An 18,877-nucleotide genomic window follows, 5' to 3' on the forward strand; every position below is an offset into this window, starting at 1 on the left:
AGTTGAGTGAGTGAGTGAGTGAGCCATCCATCTATCATCTATCTAACTAATAATTGTCCTTCTCACAAACATATCATTCTGGGCAGCCTAAAACAAATCTAAACAATATTAGTGGAATTCTGCTAACTACTCCATTCACCTTCCCTCCTGGTCACTTGACCTCAAGTGGAACATATGTAGTTCACAGCACCAACACACACAGATGCAACATGAGGATAGAGAAGCACCCGCAAACACGCAGATGCAATGTGCATGCAGCAACCTGATTAGATTTACTTACACATAAACTGAGGGAATCTGTTGGTACTTTTCCACATGAGAACTTCATGTGTGTATACGCACAAACATGCACACTGATATACACATACGCTTGGCCTTATTAGAAGCTATAGTCATAAAGAGACAACAACATATACATACACCCTAAGGAGAGTGAATACAGCAGACAATTTTTGTTACCTTTTAAAGAAATACAGTACATGCATACAAATGGATACCAATGGTAAAGAGCCTGGAATGAAGTCCAGAAGCCATGCTTGTATATTTCCTTACCCATTTATTATTTATTGTATATTCAAATATTTATGCCAATTAGTATTAATAACAAACATTTTTTCTTTTTGAGTTGTAAATGTCCAGACCCTTGATTCATTAAAATTGAATCAAAAGTTTTGGTTACCACCAAAACTTTTGGGTGAAGCGCACACGGAAGACCACCGGGAGCCAGTGCAGCTCACGCAGGAGAGGTGTTACATGGGAACGCCATGTCGCTCCAATAACCACCCGTGCGGCCGCACTCTGCGCCAGCTGGAGCCTCTGGGTGCTCCTCAAGGGGAGCCCCATGTAGAGAGCGTTACAGTAGTCCAGGCGAGAAGTGACGAGGGCATGAGTGACCATGCGTAAGGAGTCCCGATCCAGAAAGGGACGCAACTGGCGGTCACGGGAGGATTTTTTGTTCTGCATGTGGTACCTGAATATTCTAGCATATGCATTGTAGGGTAGGTATTTTGTTCATAGCTTATTTCTTTCACCTAGCTCAAGAGCCCACAAGTATCATGAAGAATTAATTTGTGCTCTGGCTTAGTATAGAGAAAATGCTAATGCAGCTGGAGGTTTGATCTGAATTACAACTCTGTAGCAGTAGTTTAGGGATCAAATTTAAATGTATTGAGTCCCGGTGCCAGGGATAGTCATTTGTGACTAAGACAAGCAATGATGCATTGCTTTCCAAACTCTCAGTTTTTGTTAATTATCCACAAAATGCCAGTTCTTGATTTTGGAGTGGTAAGTGTGGAAAACAAAAGCAGTCCTTGATAGCTGACATGTAAAAAGAAGAAAAGTGCATTTCAACCTCAGTAATGTATCGAAGGTGTCACTTTAAGAACCTGGACTGAAGCAAATTGGCAATGACAGCTCCTGATTTCTACTGATCTCACTTGAAAAACATTGAGAAAGGTGTTTCTGCAAAGAAGCTTCCTTGTTGAATTATTCATGAAATGAACTTCATCATATGGAGCACCTGCTGAGAAGAGCTTGCATTGCATATTAACATACGTGCATCAAGCTTTCTTGTTAAGCCCCACTTCCACGGTGCCATTTGCTGTGACAGTCATAATACTCCATGTTAGGGGCAATGACAAATAGAAGGCTTACATTGGCGAACATTTCACATTTTTAATTAGCTTTGGGAAAAGGTCACCTTGTAGAAATATGAACAGAGTGACATTCATTCTTTTAGTATACGTTTGTAATTCTAAATTTTTTTTTTTCATCTCGTAGTCTACTCTTAAAATTTATGGAGCTTTCATACTAACTAAAGCAACCTATATAATAATGCATTTATTTAGCATTACAATCAATTAATTTAAATGAGATATTCTATTAAAATGTATCCAAAACGAGGGGATTATTCCTTTATCTCCCACTTTTTAATTTTGTTATTAGGATACATAGCTATAATTTATAGTTGCTTTTGTTATTAACAAGTAATTCAGCCTGCCTTCCAATATATGGGGAATCTTATGTGGTTTTAAACATTCTGTGTAATTAAGTAGTATGGGCTGGGTGTCTGAAGTCTATTGTTCTTTTTCTTTACAAAGCAAAAATCATTGACTGTTTGAAAAGTAGAATTAAATATACCATATTTATATTTATACAAAAATATGGTATATTTAATTCTACTTTCAAACAGTGAATGATTTTGCTTTGTAAAGAAAAGGAACAATAGATACATATACATATAGAATTAAATATATCATATGGTATATGGTGAATATGGTATATTTAATCTCCCGCCTTACTTCTTTTAAACGAAATCTGATCAGCAAAGGACTGTCTCTGATCATACCAGATGATACTGATTGAACCGAATTGCACAGAATTAATAATATTTCTACTTTCTCAAATACATATTCTGTAAATCCTGGCCTTTTACATTAATTATGACATTCCTTGTTAAAATTGAAGGCTATGAGAAAAAAGTGAACTGAAGCAACTAAATGAGCACATGCATGCAAAGACTGTCCATGGCAATATCTAGGCCGTTGTTTGAGCTTTGCAAAAATGTGGCTGCTTTAATAATTTGGAAAGAGGTGTTTGGTATACGTACTCCTGCATGTTGTGATGTAGTGTTTTTGAAAGCATGGTGACAGTTATGTTGGCTGAGTTCCTGTTTTGCTGATTACTAATAAAGTGCTTCCATTGATCACTAGGGAAAAGGTTTTTTTTTTTTTAATATCTATATATCATTTTTATGCATAATTACAGGTATTTTAGGAAAGGGAACTTGTTTTCGAGCTCAACGCTGCCTAATTATTGAATATATTTTAAGGCAAATATTATTTATTTTATGTTAGCATACAGTTCCCTGGCTTGGTGTAACATATTAGCAAATTTATGCCTGCACCTTTCTGAGTGTGAGTATAAAAACTTGTTTAACTTCTATAATGAAGGGCATAAAGAAAATTAGTTGGAGAATGTGAAATGTGTTAGATCTTTTTTTGACATTAAGAAATGAGAACCTTTCAGCAACAAGGTATTGGGCAAATAGGAAGGGCTCTTGATTGGGAAATCTTCTTGTGCTATAAACTGAGGTGATCCTGTTTGTTGTCCATTGTTTTTCATCTGTTGTTTGCTCAGACTAAAAACCCCAATAATAAAATGAACTATTTTGAAATTATTTGAAAAGATTCTTTTAAGAATCAGGCAATGTGAATAGTTTAAAATATAGTGCAAAAATGGAGTCTTTCTGTAGTTTCAGAGAGCCTTTTAATATTTATCCAATATTTACCCAATATTTATAGTCTATCCATCCAATATATGCAAAATACCAGGATTTCAAACCTGATAAAGAATTTCCATGAGAAGAGGAAGTTATTGTTCTGACCTGGGCTTCCTGAGTCAGTAAAACACACAAGTAGTCCCCAAAACCTCTTTTATTTCAACAGCTGGGAATTCTGTTCATTCACAGATGAGTCCCAAATAGTTGTAAAGAGTCCTTCGAGATAAGGCTGATAATCACCCACCTTTATCTCCCTTGACACGCTGCCAAAGACCTAATTGGCAAAGCCACACAGAGTTCAGAATCAAACAGAGCTTCAGACTTTAAACTGAACAGAATTAACAACGTTGCTTCCTGCAAAGGCCCACATGCCTTTGGTCCTCTTTTAAGTCTTATGGGAGGGGCCAATCATCTCCAAGCCCTACTCCTGAGTTGTCACTTTTGTTTTAACTGTTCTTGCTTTCTGGCAGCTCTGCGCATGCGCTCACCGGAAACAGGCTCCCCCTGTTCCTCTGCCACGTTGAGGTCCGACTCTGGAGGCTCCAGAGGCAGCACATATCTCCCAGATGGCCCTTTCTCTGCCTCTGATGCAGAGCCCTCGTTCGAGCCTTCCCCAAACTCCAGGACTGGCCCATGTTCCTCCCCAACCTCCTCACTGTCCGACTCAGCTGCCAGCTCCACAGGCTGCCGGCGGACCACAACAGTTATATTTGCTTATTTCCCACTTGCCTTGAAGTTCATTGTACTTTACTGTTTTCATGAAAGGCTGAGGAACTGTTTAGAACTAAATGAAAATACCTTTTGGATTAGAGGACAGAAGAAGAAATAGACAAAAATAGCCTTCTCTCCACTTGTGCCAATGGGAATAGCCTTTCTCCAGACATAGTCTCTGTTGCTATTTCCTGTCTTCTGCACAAAGAAATGAATGACTTAGGTGTCTTTAACTAAAGCTTCAGAATAATATTGTCTGGATCAAATCTGAATTCAGTTTGCCTTCCCTAATATATATAGTTAAATTATTTTCCATTTTGAATATTAGAATTGATCAATTGCCTCATTTTTAAATGTGCATGGACTGAGGTATGTGTTTTGTGTGTGATTTAGTTTCCTTTTGATAGTGTGTACCTTCTACTGTTCTTTCTGTATACAGTATGTCTATATACAATATGCACATGTATTGATGGGTTTTCCCCCTCTATATTGAAATACACATGTTTTCCATTGGCAGTTTTCTATATACAATGAACAATATCAGTTGTAGGCAGCATAATTATGATTAACAGAGGAGAGCATCAGTGATTAAAATGAATTTTTCAAAATGGCATAAAAATTAGAAAGCTCATTCACATTGTGGTGTTCAAGCAAGAAAAATACACGGGCAATACATTTTTTCCCATTGTTTGTTATTTTAAATAGATAACTTGTTGTCTATATCTTCAGAATGGATGCTAGTCAATTTGTTTTTAGTTTAGCAGCACTTTCCTTACACTTCTGTGCCTTTGTCTCGAACTTCGGTAAAAACCTAATCTCTTTATGTTGATTACTTCAAATGAGCTCTTACAGTGTCTTTTTCATTTTCGCTTGATGAAAACATGCTGTTCAGTACATTGCAAGTAACAGCTGGCTAAAAGTTTAAACAGAAAAAGAACATAAGATTCTGTGGTAGGTAAAAGATAAACATTTTCATGTTTATACTTTTCTAATACTCTGTTTAGAAGTTTGCAATTTTTAATCTCTTCTTCCCTTTTACTACCCTTGCTCTAAGCTGTTCTTTTGGAAAAACAATCAGCCCTGTTTGGAGGGTGGCTTTGATCTCTATTTTCTTATTTATTTTAAGAAGCTAGAAGTCTGGCAATTTGTTGTGTTTTTGTCTTTGTCAGATCATGCCCCCTCAACACATGTTCTCCACAGATGGCTTGAAAAGTGGGAGGGGGAGAAGGCATAGCAAAATGCCTGAAGTTTCACATTTTACCAAGTTCCCAAGATACATTTTTAAAAAATATATAAATGTCAGCGTGTTTGCTGTTGTGCTTGCAGGTGCTCAGTAAGGCAAGTGGCCTTTCACCCAGCATAATTAACTTGTTTTTATTTCCTCAGATGTTTATCATATTTGTCTTTTTTGTTTTGTTTTCGTAGAGTGCTCTTGAAGGAAAACTGAGCAAATTGTGGAGACACCTGCTTGCCATGAGGCAAAATCTGAGTTTCTTGCTTGCCCCGGGACAAGTGTCTTCTGAAACAGCTCATCAGATTCTACCAACTGTTGTTTATGCTCGGCTGATAAATCAAGTAGTTCAGTGTCATCAGGCTGTGGAGGAATGTTGCAGTGATTTGCTCACTTTGACACTTCTGGTACCTTCAGCTCCTTGGGTGAGTGTAAGATGTGGTATATTGAAAAGTGGCACTTTAAATACTGCTCAAAATACTGCTGAAATACTCAAAAATCTTTTGGAATCAGGCTTTAATGTTATTATATTCTCCAGTGTTATTTGACCTGAGACAAAAGATGTCATTTTCTCAGAGACAGAGAAAATGTGACATAAATTATTTACTTGTATTGTATTGTCATTAGCTAAAATGCTATGTGTCATAGGTACTTAGTATGATTTAATAATCATGATTTAGTAATGTTTGTGTAACATGACATCATTGTAAATTATGATGCATGCAATGTCATTTGCCATTCTTGGGATCCCTTGCCTCCATTCATAGTCTTTTTCGTCTTCCTTTCCTTCTCTCAAATGTAGCATTCCATACCAAATTTCTTTTTAAGCATGAAATAGAATTTCAGAGTTTGCTACTCAGGCTCTTCTCTTATGTTATATGAGCAAGCTATAAGCAGTGACACAATATTTTCTTTCCGTATTAGAGGTGAAAGATTGGGTAGCACTGGAGGATGGAGGACCTCTGGTGTAACTTCTCCAGTTTTCCCATTCTTGCAGGGAGGAAATGGGTTAGATTCTGACTCCATGAAATGGAGTGATTTGATATCAAGGATACAAGTGGACTTTAAAAGAACTTTAAAAATGGGCTCACCTTTTAGAGATGTAGTCCTTTGTAAGGACTTTGAAAGTGGAAAGATAATTAGATAATATCTTGAAAAAAACATACTTCAAATGCTTTGGACTTTAGGTAATATGCTGATAAAGTACTTTGAAAATTATTTATTTCCTTTTTTCATTTGAGAACAATGTGCTCCTCTCTTCATCTTTTTATATCAAAACATATATGGGTATTCATTTATTTCACTTTGTGCCATGGAAGTATCATCCACCTCAGTAATTTCTTCTAGATCTTGTTCTCTGGTTTTTGTTTTGAAATCTGAGGACATACTGATTTTATGTGCCCAATAAATACTTTTTAACTGAATATGTCTGAATATCTTCAGATTTTCAGTGCATTGGAAGCTTGATGGAATAGAAATAAGCATTATTTCTGAGTAGTGACATGCTATAAAACATATTTTCGAATTAATTTGAATAAATAAAACCCCACTGTTCTGGCAACATTTTTAGAAACAGATTTTCTAACATAGTGCAAGTTTTGCAATGGTCTTGACATTTTCAGACACCAGTACACTTATAAACTGTTAAAGCATGTTCAACATCTGCTCCTCTAGAAAAAAATTGACTATTAGTAAAGGAGTAAGTTGAGTCTTTCTGCAAGATACAATTTTAGTGTTTTATCTTAATGTAAAACAATATAAATAAATATCTTGGTGTAGGAAGTAGAGTCTTCCAAAAAAGATTAGAAAACTTTTAAAATGTAGCAAGGTTCCCTTAGATTCTTATGGCATTTAGATAAATTAGTGTGTTGTGAAATAACACTAATTTTCTTTCAAGACAGTAGAATTTAACTCTTTATTCAGATTAAAATCTTCAATTATTCATAGGAAACTTAGATGTCTCTCAAATGAATAGTGTTCAGGAAAACTATGGTAATGTACTTTGAAATATTCCTAATTATTTTCATTTATCCTTTGAGTTTTTAGTAGATTCGTGAAAATTTTATAGCTAAACTTTAATTGAAAAATGCTGCTAAAGTAGAATTAAAATGGCTCACTTTCTTATTTCATCTGGTTTTAGTAGATAATTAGGGATGCAAGCCAACCATTGTTAATTTTGGGGTTCAGCTCTATTGAATATAAAGAGGTTTAATTGTCAAATAATATTAGTTAAGATTAAATTGCACTGTTTTCTTTAAGAAATAAAATATTTTGTTATAAAAATAACTACAGGTGTAAACAGATAAGAATTGTAATATTGAAAAGCTTACCGGTATTATATTCTAGAAATGATACTAAATTAACTTTTGCAAGACTAACTCTATATATTTCTTTCATTTATTACTAACTCACTTATGTTATTGGTTTTTTTCTTTCACAAGTTCAAGAGTGACACCCAATATGTATAGCTAAAATAAATTATCTGCAAAACAAGAATGTCAGTAAGCTTAGTAAAATTCCAAGATTTTCAGATACATATCACATTAATTTCTCTCAATTTTGGGGAAGACAACTGTGAATATGCTTCTTATTTATTTATTTATTTATTTTATTTATTTTATTTTATTCAATTTTTATACCGCCCTTCTCCCAGAGGACTCAGGGTGGTGTACAGCCAGAGATAAAACCCACAACAATATAAAAGTTAAAAAACGAATTAAAAGTATTAAATAATTTGGCCGAAAAAGCTAAACTAAAAACAACCCATTAAAATAGCATTAGGCCAACCCTGCTTGGTGAAACAATAGCATTTTGAGGGCGTGGTGAAAGATGCGAAGGTCGGGAATCCTACGAATCTCTGGGGGCAGCTCATTCCAGAGGTCAGGTGCCCCCACAGGGAAGGCTCTCCCCCTGGGGGTTGCCAGTCGACATTGTTTGACCGACGGCACTCTGAGGAGTCCCTCTCTGTGGAAGCGTACTGGTCGATGGGAGGCTATCGGTGGCAGAAGGCGGTCTCGTAAGTACCCGGGTCCTAAGCCATGGAGCGCTTTAAAGGTGGCGACCAACACTTTGAATCGCACTCGGAAGACCACCGGGAGCCAGTGCAGCTCGCGTAGGAGCGGTGTTACATGGGAACTTGTCTGAAACAGTTTCAATATATTGTCAATTTATTTCATTAAATATCTTATTTCTGGTCTATTCTGTAAGGGAAAGATCAAATTTAGGGTGAATTTTTAATGCCAGAGTTGAAAGTGATCTTTGCTCCTTTTCTTACACAAGAAATTGAACATAAATTCTTATGATTAAATGATTTTGAAAAGAAGTGCAAATAAATATATTGGTTCCATCCCTCTTGTAATAAAAGTTACAAGGTAATTATCCCTATATGTCTCCAGCCCTATGATGAGATCAGTTTTTGGTACCATAGCTTTATTTGGATTCTAAAATGCTATTTTCCTGAAGAAATATTGAACATATCTTCTGTTACATATTTTTCCCAAGCTGAATGCCAAACAGACAATAACATGCATCTAGAATAGTAGCTGTAAGGAGAGAAGGAAGTATTTGAAATATAGTATGTCATAGCTATTTGGAGAAGATGCAAATGCCTTCAGACAAAAATGCCCTTTAGATATGTATGAATAAGAACTTGTTTATCCTGAGGCTTAGGCTAGTAGATGCTGAAAGGACCATCTCAATGTTCAGAATTATTTTTTTTAAAAAAAATCAATAATAGTATCAGTTCTGGGAGTAATATGGTGAAGGTGTGAGCTGAGAACTAATGAGATGAATCCAGAAATGAAGAGATTATAAACAGTTTGATGTTTTGTGACATTTCATTACCTATATCTATGAAAAAAAAGAGTAGGAATCTAGACTGCATGCAGTTATTTGTTTTTATAAATCAATGTCTTGGAAGATATTGGGACCTGCTACTTCAAAATATTGCTGTAAATTCAGAAATTAATATGTTTCATGTTAAAATTCTAAATATTAGAGTCAGGTTTTTGGGAATGATTAAATGATTAAGCCTTTTTTTTTACAAACAATAATGCCAAAGATGAGATAAAGGGATCATTTATTGATTACTTTTCAGTCCTGAATTCCACCCATCCAAATTTGTAAGCAATGTATTGTTTCATTGCTAAAGAGACATAGCAATAGCACTTAGATTTATAAACTGCTTTATAGTACTTTACAGCACTCTCTAAGCATTTTACAATATCAGCATATTGCCCCCAACAATCTGAGTCCTCATTTTACTGACCTCGGAAGGATGGAAGGTTGAGTCAATCTTGAGCTGGTTAAGATTGAATTCCTGGCTATGGGCAGAGTTAGCATGAATACTGCATTTTAACCGTTGCATCACCACGCTAATTCTTTTCTGTTCTGAAAAGTTACTGCTGCCCATGATTTATAACTCCTATACGAACAGATGAGAACATAATGCTTAGAATGAAAAAAACCTAATAATATATCTTATAATAAGATAATATCATGCAAGTCCTTCCCCAAACCAGGAGCCTGGTTTAGCTCAACAGACAGAAGCACTGTAATTTAACACCAGCTGTCTGCAATTAAAGTAAGATCAAATCTCGCCAGGCTCAAGGTTGACTCAGCCTTCCATCCTTTCTAAGGTAGGTAAATTGAGGACCCAGTTTGTGGGGGCAATAAGCTGACTTTGTATAAATATACAAAAGTATGAAGGCTATTGCTTAACGCCCTTAACTGTAAGCCGCCCTGAGTCTCCGGAGAAGGGCGGCATATAAATTAAATAAAAAAAAAAATTGTCTGGGAAATCACCAAATGGATACAATCTATTTGTATGAATGGGAAAGGTTGGTTCTTTCCATTCTCTTCTCTTAAGGCAGACTTACCAGTATATGGACCAACACCTATTATTCTCCAGTTATTGTAGAAGCGGCTTAGGTTGAGGAATGCTGCTGTTGGTGCTTAGTGTTATCAACTATCCCTCCTGCCTTTTAGAACATCTTGGCCCCCCCAACCCCCTGATTGAGATCGGCTTCAACCTCCTGCCTTCCACAAGAGCTTAAAGACCTGGTTCTTTCAGTTGGCTTGGGACTCCAGGGGAGGGGCTTCACATTGGGGATGGTTGATACCATTAATAACAGATCCCAACTCCCACCCCCCATGCTCATCCTACTCCCACCGTCTCCCTCTTTTAGATAGGGTTGAGTATTTGTATTTTTATAATATTTTATTTGTATTGTGTAAGGGGTTTGTATAGTTTTATCTTTTAACATTGTAAGCTACCCAGAATTACTCTGTGGTGAGATGGGCAACCAATAAATGTAATAAATAATAATAATAATATAATTTTTGCTCCAGATGCTATTTCTGGAGGTGTCTGAATTGCTATAATAAATATAAGCCGCCTGTAAAGCACCTGCCTGCACAGAATTTCTTTATAAATATGAGTTCAGAGTTCTATCAAGGAACCCCTTTTCAAAACGAGTTTTAAATAGCTAATGGGCTAGTCAAAGACTATCCAACAAACCTCCTTCCCATCATTTTGCCACAGTATAGTTAGAAGTACCTATTACTATGGTTAAATTTTCTCCCATTCTTAATGATATAATTCAGTTAAAGGCTCCTTATGATTAGAAAGTGGCATGTATATGTATATAATTATTTCTAAAACTGCTTTTTGTATACTGTAATGATTTTGCAGTAATAAACTTTCTAACATATATAGAATAATACAAATTAAGAAAAGGAAAAAGACACAACCTTGTTATTAGTTTTTCAGGAATAAACATTTGTTGTAGAATTTGTATATACATTGTTATGCTGCAATATATTATAATCTTATATTTTTAGTATTCTTATCAGTACTAAATATACTAATTTATTTTAACAAAATCCTCGTTGAGCAAGGATTTTGAAAACAGTTTTGCTTGAATTAGCTGATTTGGCAAAATGTATTAATTAATAATTAAAATAGATGTAGACCTAATTATCTCTAATTTGACTTTTGAATGTAACAACAACCCTATATGAGCACACAAGCACCTAAATTCTCTAGAGGGTTATGGACAATTATTTATGGTGTTAGTAAGCAAGGACATTTAGTGCCTCAGGTTAGTGAGAGATTGGTAAGTGGGTGACTGTGATGAATTATTTAAGAGTCTTTTATGTTTTCTTCCCATGGAGATGGAAAGAAAAAAGCCTTGATGAAGTCTCATGAATAAACCTACATTCTCTAGAGTATCAGAATCAAAGGCAAAGAAATCAGGAATTGACATCTGATGCTTTCTGGTGCTGAGTTGATGTAGCAATATAACAAGATTCATTGGATTCTCCATTAAATGTATCATTTTAGCTAAATTATAAAATGACTTGATTTGCATCTATTCAGATACACAATCAAGCATGTATTTATAAAACAATTTGGTACATTGCTGTGTTACTAGAATGTACCAGATGTTAAATTTTGTTTCTTATATACAAATTTTTTACATGCAAATCAAGGAACAATCAGAAATATGGAAATAGGAAATATAATCTGCATGTAAGGAGCAGTTTTCAATACTGTCAATTCTTTTGGAACAGAAAAATAGGACCCCATCTTGTTGTGTTGTAGAGACCAAACCATTTATTTTTAGTGTTCTTTCCAGTATGCTCTGGATGCTTTAATCTTTTTTTCATTACTCCTAGGGTTAATTATAAGATTGGTTGGAAATTCTTCTGTAGCTGGGAATTAGATCATGAAATCTGTGATAGGAATACAGTGTCTAGCCAAAACCACAGGAGTATTTGTAATATAATCTCAGCTGAACCACTAGACCTGTCATTTAGAAGTGCTAGAATTTCATAAATATTTAGAAAGGGTGTATAAATGTCACCATCCTCTTTATGTATCTCTGAAACAATAATAGTTATGAAGACTTAGCTTAAGGTTCAGGAACTCTGACTTCTAGATTTTAATTTAATTCATTTTGGTTTCTAAAAGGATTATGAAAATAATTGAAATAGGGTTTTCAAGGATATTTCAAACTTAAAAGAGTAAGAGTTATTTTGGGATTCAATTCAGGAAAGACTATGTAATATAAACGTGGAAAGAAAATAGCTGTATTCAGTGTGCATTTTGCATTAGCTGAAAATATTTTTATTCACTGAGTTTTGCAGTCATCTATATTCACACATGCATTGCAGTGGTGGGATTCAAATAATTTTAACAACCAGTTCTCTGTCCTAATGACCGGCTGGGTGGGCGTGGCCATGGTGGGTGTGGCTAGGGGTGCGACAGGAAGCACTTTGTCTCCTTCACACCCCTCGGAGCAAAAATGGGCCGCGGGTGGGATGTGCTGCCCCCTACCCCCAGTTTTGGGCCTAGTAGGCCTCCCTGCAGCCTCCTGGGAGCGAAAATGGGGTGTTGGAGGGGTGCACCACCACCCCGCACCTCATTTTGGGCCTAAGAGGCCTCCCTGCAGCCTCCTGGAGTGAAAACGGGCTGCGGGGGTGCCCCTACCTCCTGATTTGGGCCTATTAGGCCTCTCTGCAGCCTCCTGGGTGTGAAAACAGGCTGCTGGGAGCCGCATCCCCATGCCCCATTTTGGGCCTAGTAGGCCTCCCTGTACTTGCCTGGGAGCCAAAATGGGGTGCATGGGGACTCCTGGAAGGGGAGGAGTGGGTAAGTCCCCTTAACCAGTTGCCTGCCCTCTGCCATTTTCATCGTGTGTGTGTGTGTGTGTGTGTGTGTGTGTGTGTGTGTGTGTAAGAGAGAGACACAAAGAGAGAAAGAGAAACAGCAGAGAGAAAACCCTGCAATTCATGTTACTCCCCTCCATTGTTTCTCTTTTTCTCTCTCTCATTCTCTCTCTCACACACACAGACATTTGATCGCTTGAAAGGGACAGGCTGGGCTTTGCTTCTATCATAAGCACTTGCTTCCAACAATCTTCCACAATTGCCTGTCTTTTTCTCAAGCAGCAGCCGCCAGGTAGAGGTGGGGAGAGCTGATTCCGATGGTCCGCATGGCTTTCTGCCTCATCGTACAGCATCCTAAGGAACACCTGAGCTTCAGGCTTGGCAGAGTGCAAACCGTGGTCGCCGCCTGCGGAACAGAGGGGCCCTTGGCTGCAAAGTTGCCTGGTGCCATGGGCAGGGCTGGGGCTAACAAGAATGCACTGGAAATATCTCCAGGCACCCGGAGAGACAGAACTCCCAGCCCTTTGCTGGATCAGCTGATCAGCGGGCTGCAGTTAAGGGGCCCAGCAGCCAGGTGGTGACCGGGGAAGGGAAGGGCTTCTTCCTGAGCTGGCTATGTCCACCCCCTTCACTAGGATTTATTTTTGGGGTAGGGTGTATATTAGGCCCACCCCAAAAAATCAGGCTACAACTTATTTTCGGAGTAGGTCGTATTTTCAGGGAAACACGGTATTAACCCTGGGGAAAAACTCATGCTGCAAATGTTAAATTTAAAAGAAATGAAAATAAAGTAAACAATAAAACAATATAAAAAGCAGGAATATTGATTTATAGTTGGAAAGGGTAATTAGGCTATTGAATGAAATTCTCTGTTCAATGCCTTTTTAGGTTGGATTTAACTGAAATTCCCTCCCACTGGTGACTCATATGGAGCTTGGATCAAATAAAATTCAAAGACCATTTCCACATCTCCCATCCTATTTTATCATTTGTTTTGTGTTTACAAAAAAAAGTTTGTCTCTCAAATTCCACATCATTATTTTCAGTCCACTTCTCTTTTGTATACATTATCTTGATTTTTGTTTTTCTCTTAGATACTTAACCATCTCACTGCATTTTATATCATCTCTAATCTGATAAGTATCTAAATCATTGATAAAAATATACAAAACTACCAGGACCAAAACCTGTGAAATTCCTTTTCAGTAATTTAATCCACTTTAATGAGGAACTATTAATCAGCATTTCTTTAAATACTTTCTAAACTACTATGCACCCACCTAATAACATGTGTTACCCAGTTCATATTTAACTGATCTACTACTCAGAATAATAAAGGGCTTTGCCAAAACAAAATATATTACAGTAGTGGCCAAAATTGTGGAAACCTTTTGGAAAAAGTGTATTTTCTAAAACTAGCTAATAACAGCACTTTTTTTTTGGAGTAGTACCATAAAATCAATGGAAAGATAATTTAATCAAGAATGTAATGCAATAACTTTTATGAAGGATTTGCTATTAGAATAGCAGTTACAGTATAAAGAAGAAAAGTGAAATACATAGAAAAAACTAGATATACAAAAATTATCACCATAGAAAAAATGAGATATACAAAAATTATCACGGCAGTTAATACTTAGTTGGGTAACCTTTAGCATGAATTACGGCCTTACAACATCTTCCCATGAAGTGAACCAAGTCTTTTAGTTCTGCAGCTGTTATAATGTGAAACCAAGATTGAATGATTGCTTCTATTAACTGGGTTTTATTGCTTGGTCACTTTTGACTAACAAGTTTCTTTAGTCGACGCCATAGATTTTCAATTGGGTTAAGGTTTGGGCTATTCCCAGGCCATTCCAGCAGTGGAATATGATTATCTTGAAACTCCAAAAAAAAGGTGGTGTTATTAGCCATCAAACCTCAAAAATGCACTTTTCCCAAAAGGTTTCCACAGTTTTCGCCACTACTGTATATGCAGAGCATTCCTCGATGATCTACTGAGGAAGTTATCCTAACAAAACTAAAATTAGATTAGCATGACATTGAACAAATCCTTTTAGATTTCTAGCAAATATTGCATTTTTTCAAGATGTTTGAAGATTAGTTCTTTGTTGTTTCTGAATTATTCTTTTCTCCTTTTCGAAAACAGGGATATTTTCCCTCCGCTAGACATCTGGTACTAAACCATTTTCCAAGAGTATGCAAAAATAATGAAGAGAGGTTTAGCCAATGCTATCAAGGAAGTTCCTTTGGTACCCTAGGTTGTATTTCATCTGGTTCTGAAATTTGTAGTTACCGAAAGTCAGTAGGTGTTTTTAACGATGTCTCTTTCAAGTTCAAGCTGTCATCCTTTTTCAGCCAGTAGCATCTGCAGGAACTTACTGGTTTCATCAGAATGATGAAAGCGAAGTCACACTGCAAGGTCAGCCCCTTTTGGGTGAGCATGGAAGGTCACAACACGTATAGAGAGGGAGTGGGACTTGCATGGTGATGCTGTGCTATCATCCTGATTCCCCCCTTTCCATCTTACCCAAATACGGCTGTGTGCAATTTACTTCTCACAATTGCTCACGCTTTCTAAGAATTGAATTGCTCTACCTTTTCTTGCCTTTGGGTAATTTTCTGTTATTTTTATTCAGTAGCTATATACAGTTCCTTTTTTTCTCCTTATTTTGAATGTAGGTGTAAGAGATTTTTTTTTGTTACCCTTCATTAACTTTAGCTTGTTTTGATCTACAAATGTGTGTTACCTGCGTGTATGATATCTTGTTAATCTCTATTCTTTTTGTTGTTGTATATATATCCATGTTGATGTATAGATCCTTACAAAGGTCCTTGTGCAGATATATTGGCTTTTGCATTTCTTTCATCTCAGGAATTATTTTATACTGTGCGTTTAATTCCCTCTTTATTAGGAAATTTCACCCTTTTGAGCTTTTCCTATCTCAGCTTGTTCTACAATAAAGTACCATTTGCCATCACTAAGTGCATTAAAATTTGTTTCTTGAAATTATCTGTTTCAAACTTTGTCCTTTTTTAACCTAATTTACATAAATTGGGTATATAAGCCAGTTAAAGTTGGTTTCAGTTGGACCTGCATATAACTGCTGTAATTAAATCAGTATGTATTTTATATTTGTCTTTAATTTTTTTTTATCAATCATTACATGAACACTTTTCCTATTTGTTAGGAACCATTCAGGAATAGTTGATTTCCTATTGTATTCTTTATGGCATAAAGTTGTCCTATCCAGTTAAAAATGCCAAAGAAAATGATAATGGAAGACCACTTTGAGTAAGAAAAAAATTCTATGGTTTCTGCTTTATTAATTTAAACTAGAGTCCTTATTGGAAAGATACACATGATTAGATTGTGTAATAATAGAGAATTGGAAATCAAGTCTAGAATAACTATGAACATAAAATCCAGAATTGTTAGAAGAAGCAGATACCCAAGGCTTAAGATATGGAAATAAAAGAAAGTTGCTAACTTACAGATCAGAATACAGGATATTGCATGGCTTCTTTTTCTAATGTGAATGCTGTTTTCTTTAGTCTGTAGATGGCAGTAATTTGCTACAATAATGGTACGCTAAGGCTTTCCAATTTAACCAGTGATTTTAATGCTTTGATAAAACATATACATTAAAATGTGTTCGTAGAAACCATTGTAATTAGAGCTCAATATAATTCAGTAGGTTGACTTGAATATAGGAAGCCTAGGTTTTTGTTAATATATTGTATTTTTGGCAGCAAGTAGCAGGCTGTTATTTCTCAAGCCCCCGAGCTTTATCTTTTAAAAAATAATGCTAATACTGACTTTTGTAAAGTAAAATATTTAAATAGTTAAAGCTTGGTTTATGGGAGAACTGTGCCTCCTAACTCCTTAAACACTGGTGTAGTATGGTGAATTCTTAGTGTTGATTCACAGAAACCTTTTCTCATGTTTTATTTATTGTGTAGAAGAGAAATGTTTATATTTATATTGATTTATAAAAGTATATAATATTTATATATATTGTAGAAACTACTTTATTTTTATTATAAATTATATTGCCAAACTGTAGTTATTGGTACCATATATACTCACTGATAAACCCAACTATGGATAAGCTGACCCTCGAGTTTTTAACCAAAATACCTTGAAAAATACCACTCCTTGTATAGTACAATATTATCGTATAACTTGTGCATAAGCTGAATTTAATTTTCGACTTGCCCATGAGTATATATGGTACGGGTATTTCTTGAGGTTAGTAGTAGCATCCCTGCAGTCCCATGTTCAGAATCTGGGCACCTGGCAACCCTCTTCCTATTACAGCATCCATTTCTTGAGGTTAGCAACATCCCAGAAATGGCCTGGCAAAGTACTTGGTGTTGCTATGAGGAGCTAGGGTAACTATATTGTGTGAAGGTGTGGTGTGGTGTGAGAGGGAGGTAAGTAAGCGAGGGGTAGAGTGTATCAACCTGGGAGGGAAGCAAGGGGCATGCAGGAAGTAAAGGAGGGGAAAGAAAAGGCATAAACACCAATATTGAGTCAGGTACAGGTAAGTATCATAGGGATCTGATGGTGGTCTGTACTTGGGTTCTCACTATTTGAGAGTGTTCATGACATCCAGGCCTCATGACGTTCACCTTTTTTACTAGGTTACCAGATCCTCAATGTCTCTCCTGGCATTAAAACTAAAACCTAGATAGGTTTTATGGGGAAGTTCCTCTCTCGCAAAAGTGAGAATGGGGAGTTCCTCTCTCACAAAAGTGCCTGCCTAGTTTTCAGGGTTGACATTAGCCTGAGCCCAGAGCTGAGGGAGTTGGGTGACTATTGTCATTTATGAGGCTTTAAGAAATTTTAAAGTTCTGTGCTACATAACTGAATGTAAGACATTTTGGTTGAAGTTGGGCTCTAGGAAACAGTTGGGACTGGTCCTATTGTACTGTCTTCCCTGCTGCCTAGTATCATCTCTGCCCTTCCTCCTGGATACTATTGCCTCCCTGACTCTGGTGACCCCAAGGTTCAGGAATTTCAACTTGCTGCCACACAGAGTTGAGTCTTGGGGAAGTCAGGACTGCACAACCACCATGGAGCTGAAAGACTGATTGTACTAGTGGTTGGACTTTAGGTCTGGTTTTTTGGTCTCAGAACAGTTGCAGTGTGATCTGGTAGCAGAGGTTTTTTCCATCTGTCGGTTGTCATGGTCTGATAACTTTTTGATTATCTTTTGACTTCTGTCATGCAGGGAGATAGGCCTATTAGATTGACCACCCCATGCGACTTATGGACCCTGCTAGGTTCCAGAAGGATCTTAAAGCTGTCCTTGAGAATATTTATCATAATCTGGAATTAGTAGATGGTAAAAGCCTCAGACTGCATGGCTACTATTGGACTTTTTCCTGTGTGCTCATCATGATCTAGGGTAACAGCTTGGTTCTCCAAGGAGTTCCAGGTGATGAAGCAAATGAAGAAATGCCTAGAGTGCTCTTGGAGGAAGTTGAAGAGCAAATCTAGAGTAATTGAACCAGGAATGTCTATTCAACATTATATTGCGGGGCTAAGGGCAGTGAAATGTTATTTCTCCATCCTCATTAAAATATATATAAATATGCATACCGGTAAAGCACTCCTTTTAATAGTTTCCCAAATGTTTTTCAGGATGTTTTAGAAAATTCTTTGAGCCAGGAGTTCACGGTGGAGAATGTGCTTTCAACACTTCCAGCATTTCCCAAGGGTGTCCCTCAGCAGCGGGCTAAGAGAGCAGTAGACGCCTTTGTAAAGGCTCAGAATTATTCCAGGCAAATGTCAATGCAGCAGGTGAGTGGATGTGAATTTAATGCAACCCAGCTTTTTATACTGAGAAGAAAAATTGAAATTTTGTTTGTACTTCGCAATCACTGGGCATATTTTTCTTACTACAGGTAGTCCCCGACTTAAGACCAGTCATTTAGTAATCATTCAAATTTATGATGAACCTTCCCAGGCCTACTTA

General features: G+C 36.7%; 1 protein-coding gene across 2 annotated transcripts in view; it reads left to right on the top strand.

Annotated features, from left to right (window-relative positions):
* Nucleotides 1–18,877, top strand: part of LOC117679090 (uncharacterized) — a 43,090-nt gene that overhangs the window by 16,222 nt on the left and 7,991 nt on the right. For both annotated transcript variants that reach the window (XM_034440731.3, XM_034440733.3), the window contains exons 8-9: nucleotides 5,417–5,647; nucleotides 18,544–18,702. In XM_034440731.3, the coding sequence (XP_034296622.2) occupies nucleotides 5,417–5,647; nucleotides 18,544–18,702 (390 nt within the window). The remainder of the gene's footprint in view (nucleotides 1–5,416; nucleotides 5,648–18,543; nucleotides 18,703–18,877) is intronic.

The sequence above is a fragment of the Pantherophis guttatus genome, chromosome 2 (genome assembly GCF_059756535.1).
Source record: "Pantherophis guttatus breed Tessera chromosome 2, ASM5975653v1, whole genome shotgun sequence".
Lineage (NCBI taxonomy): Eukaryota > Metazoa > Chordata > Lepidosauria > Squamata > Colubridae > Pantherophis > Pantherophis guttatus.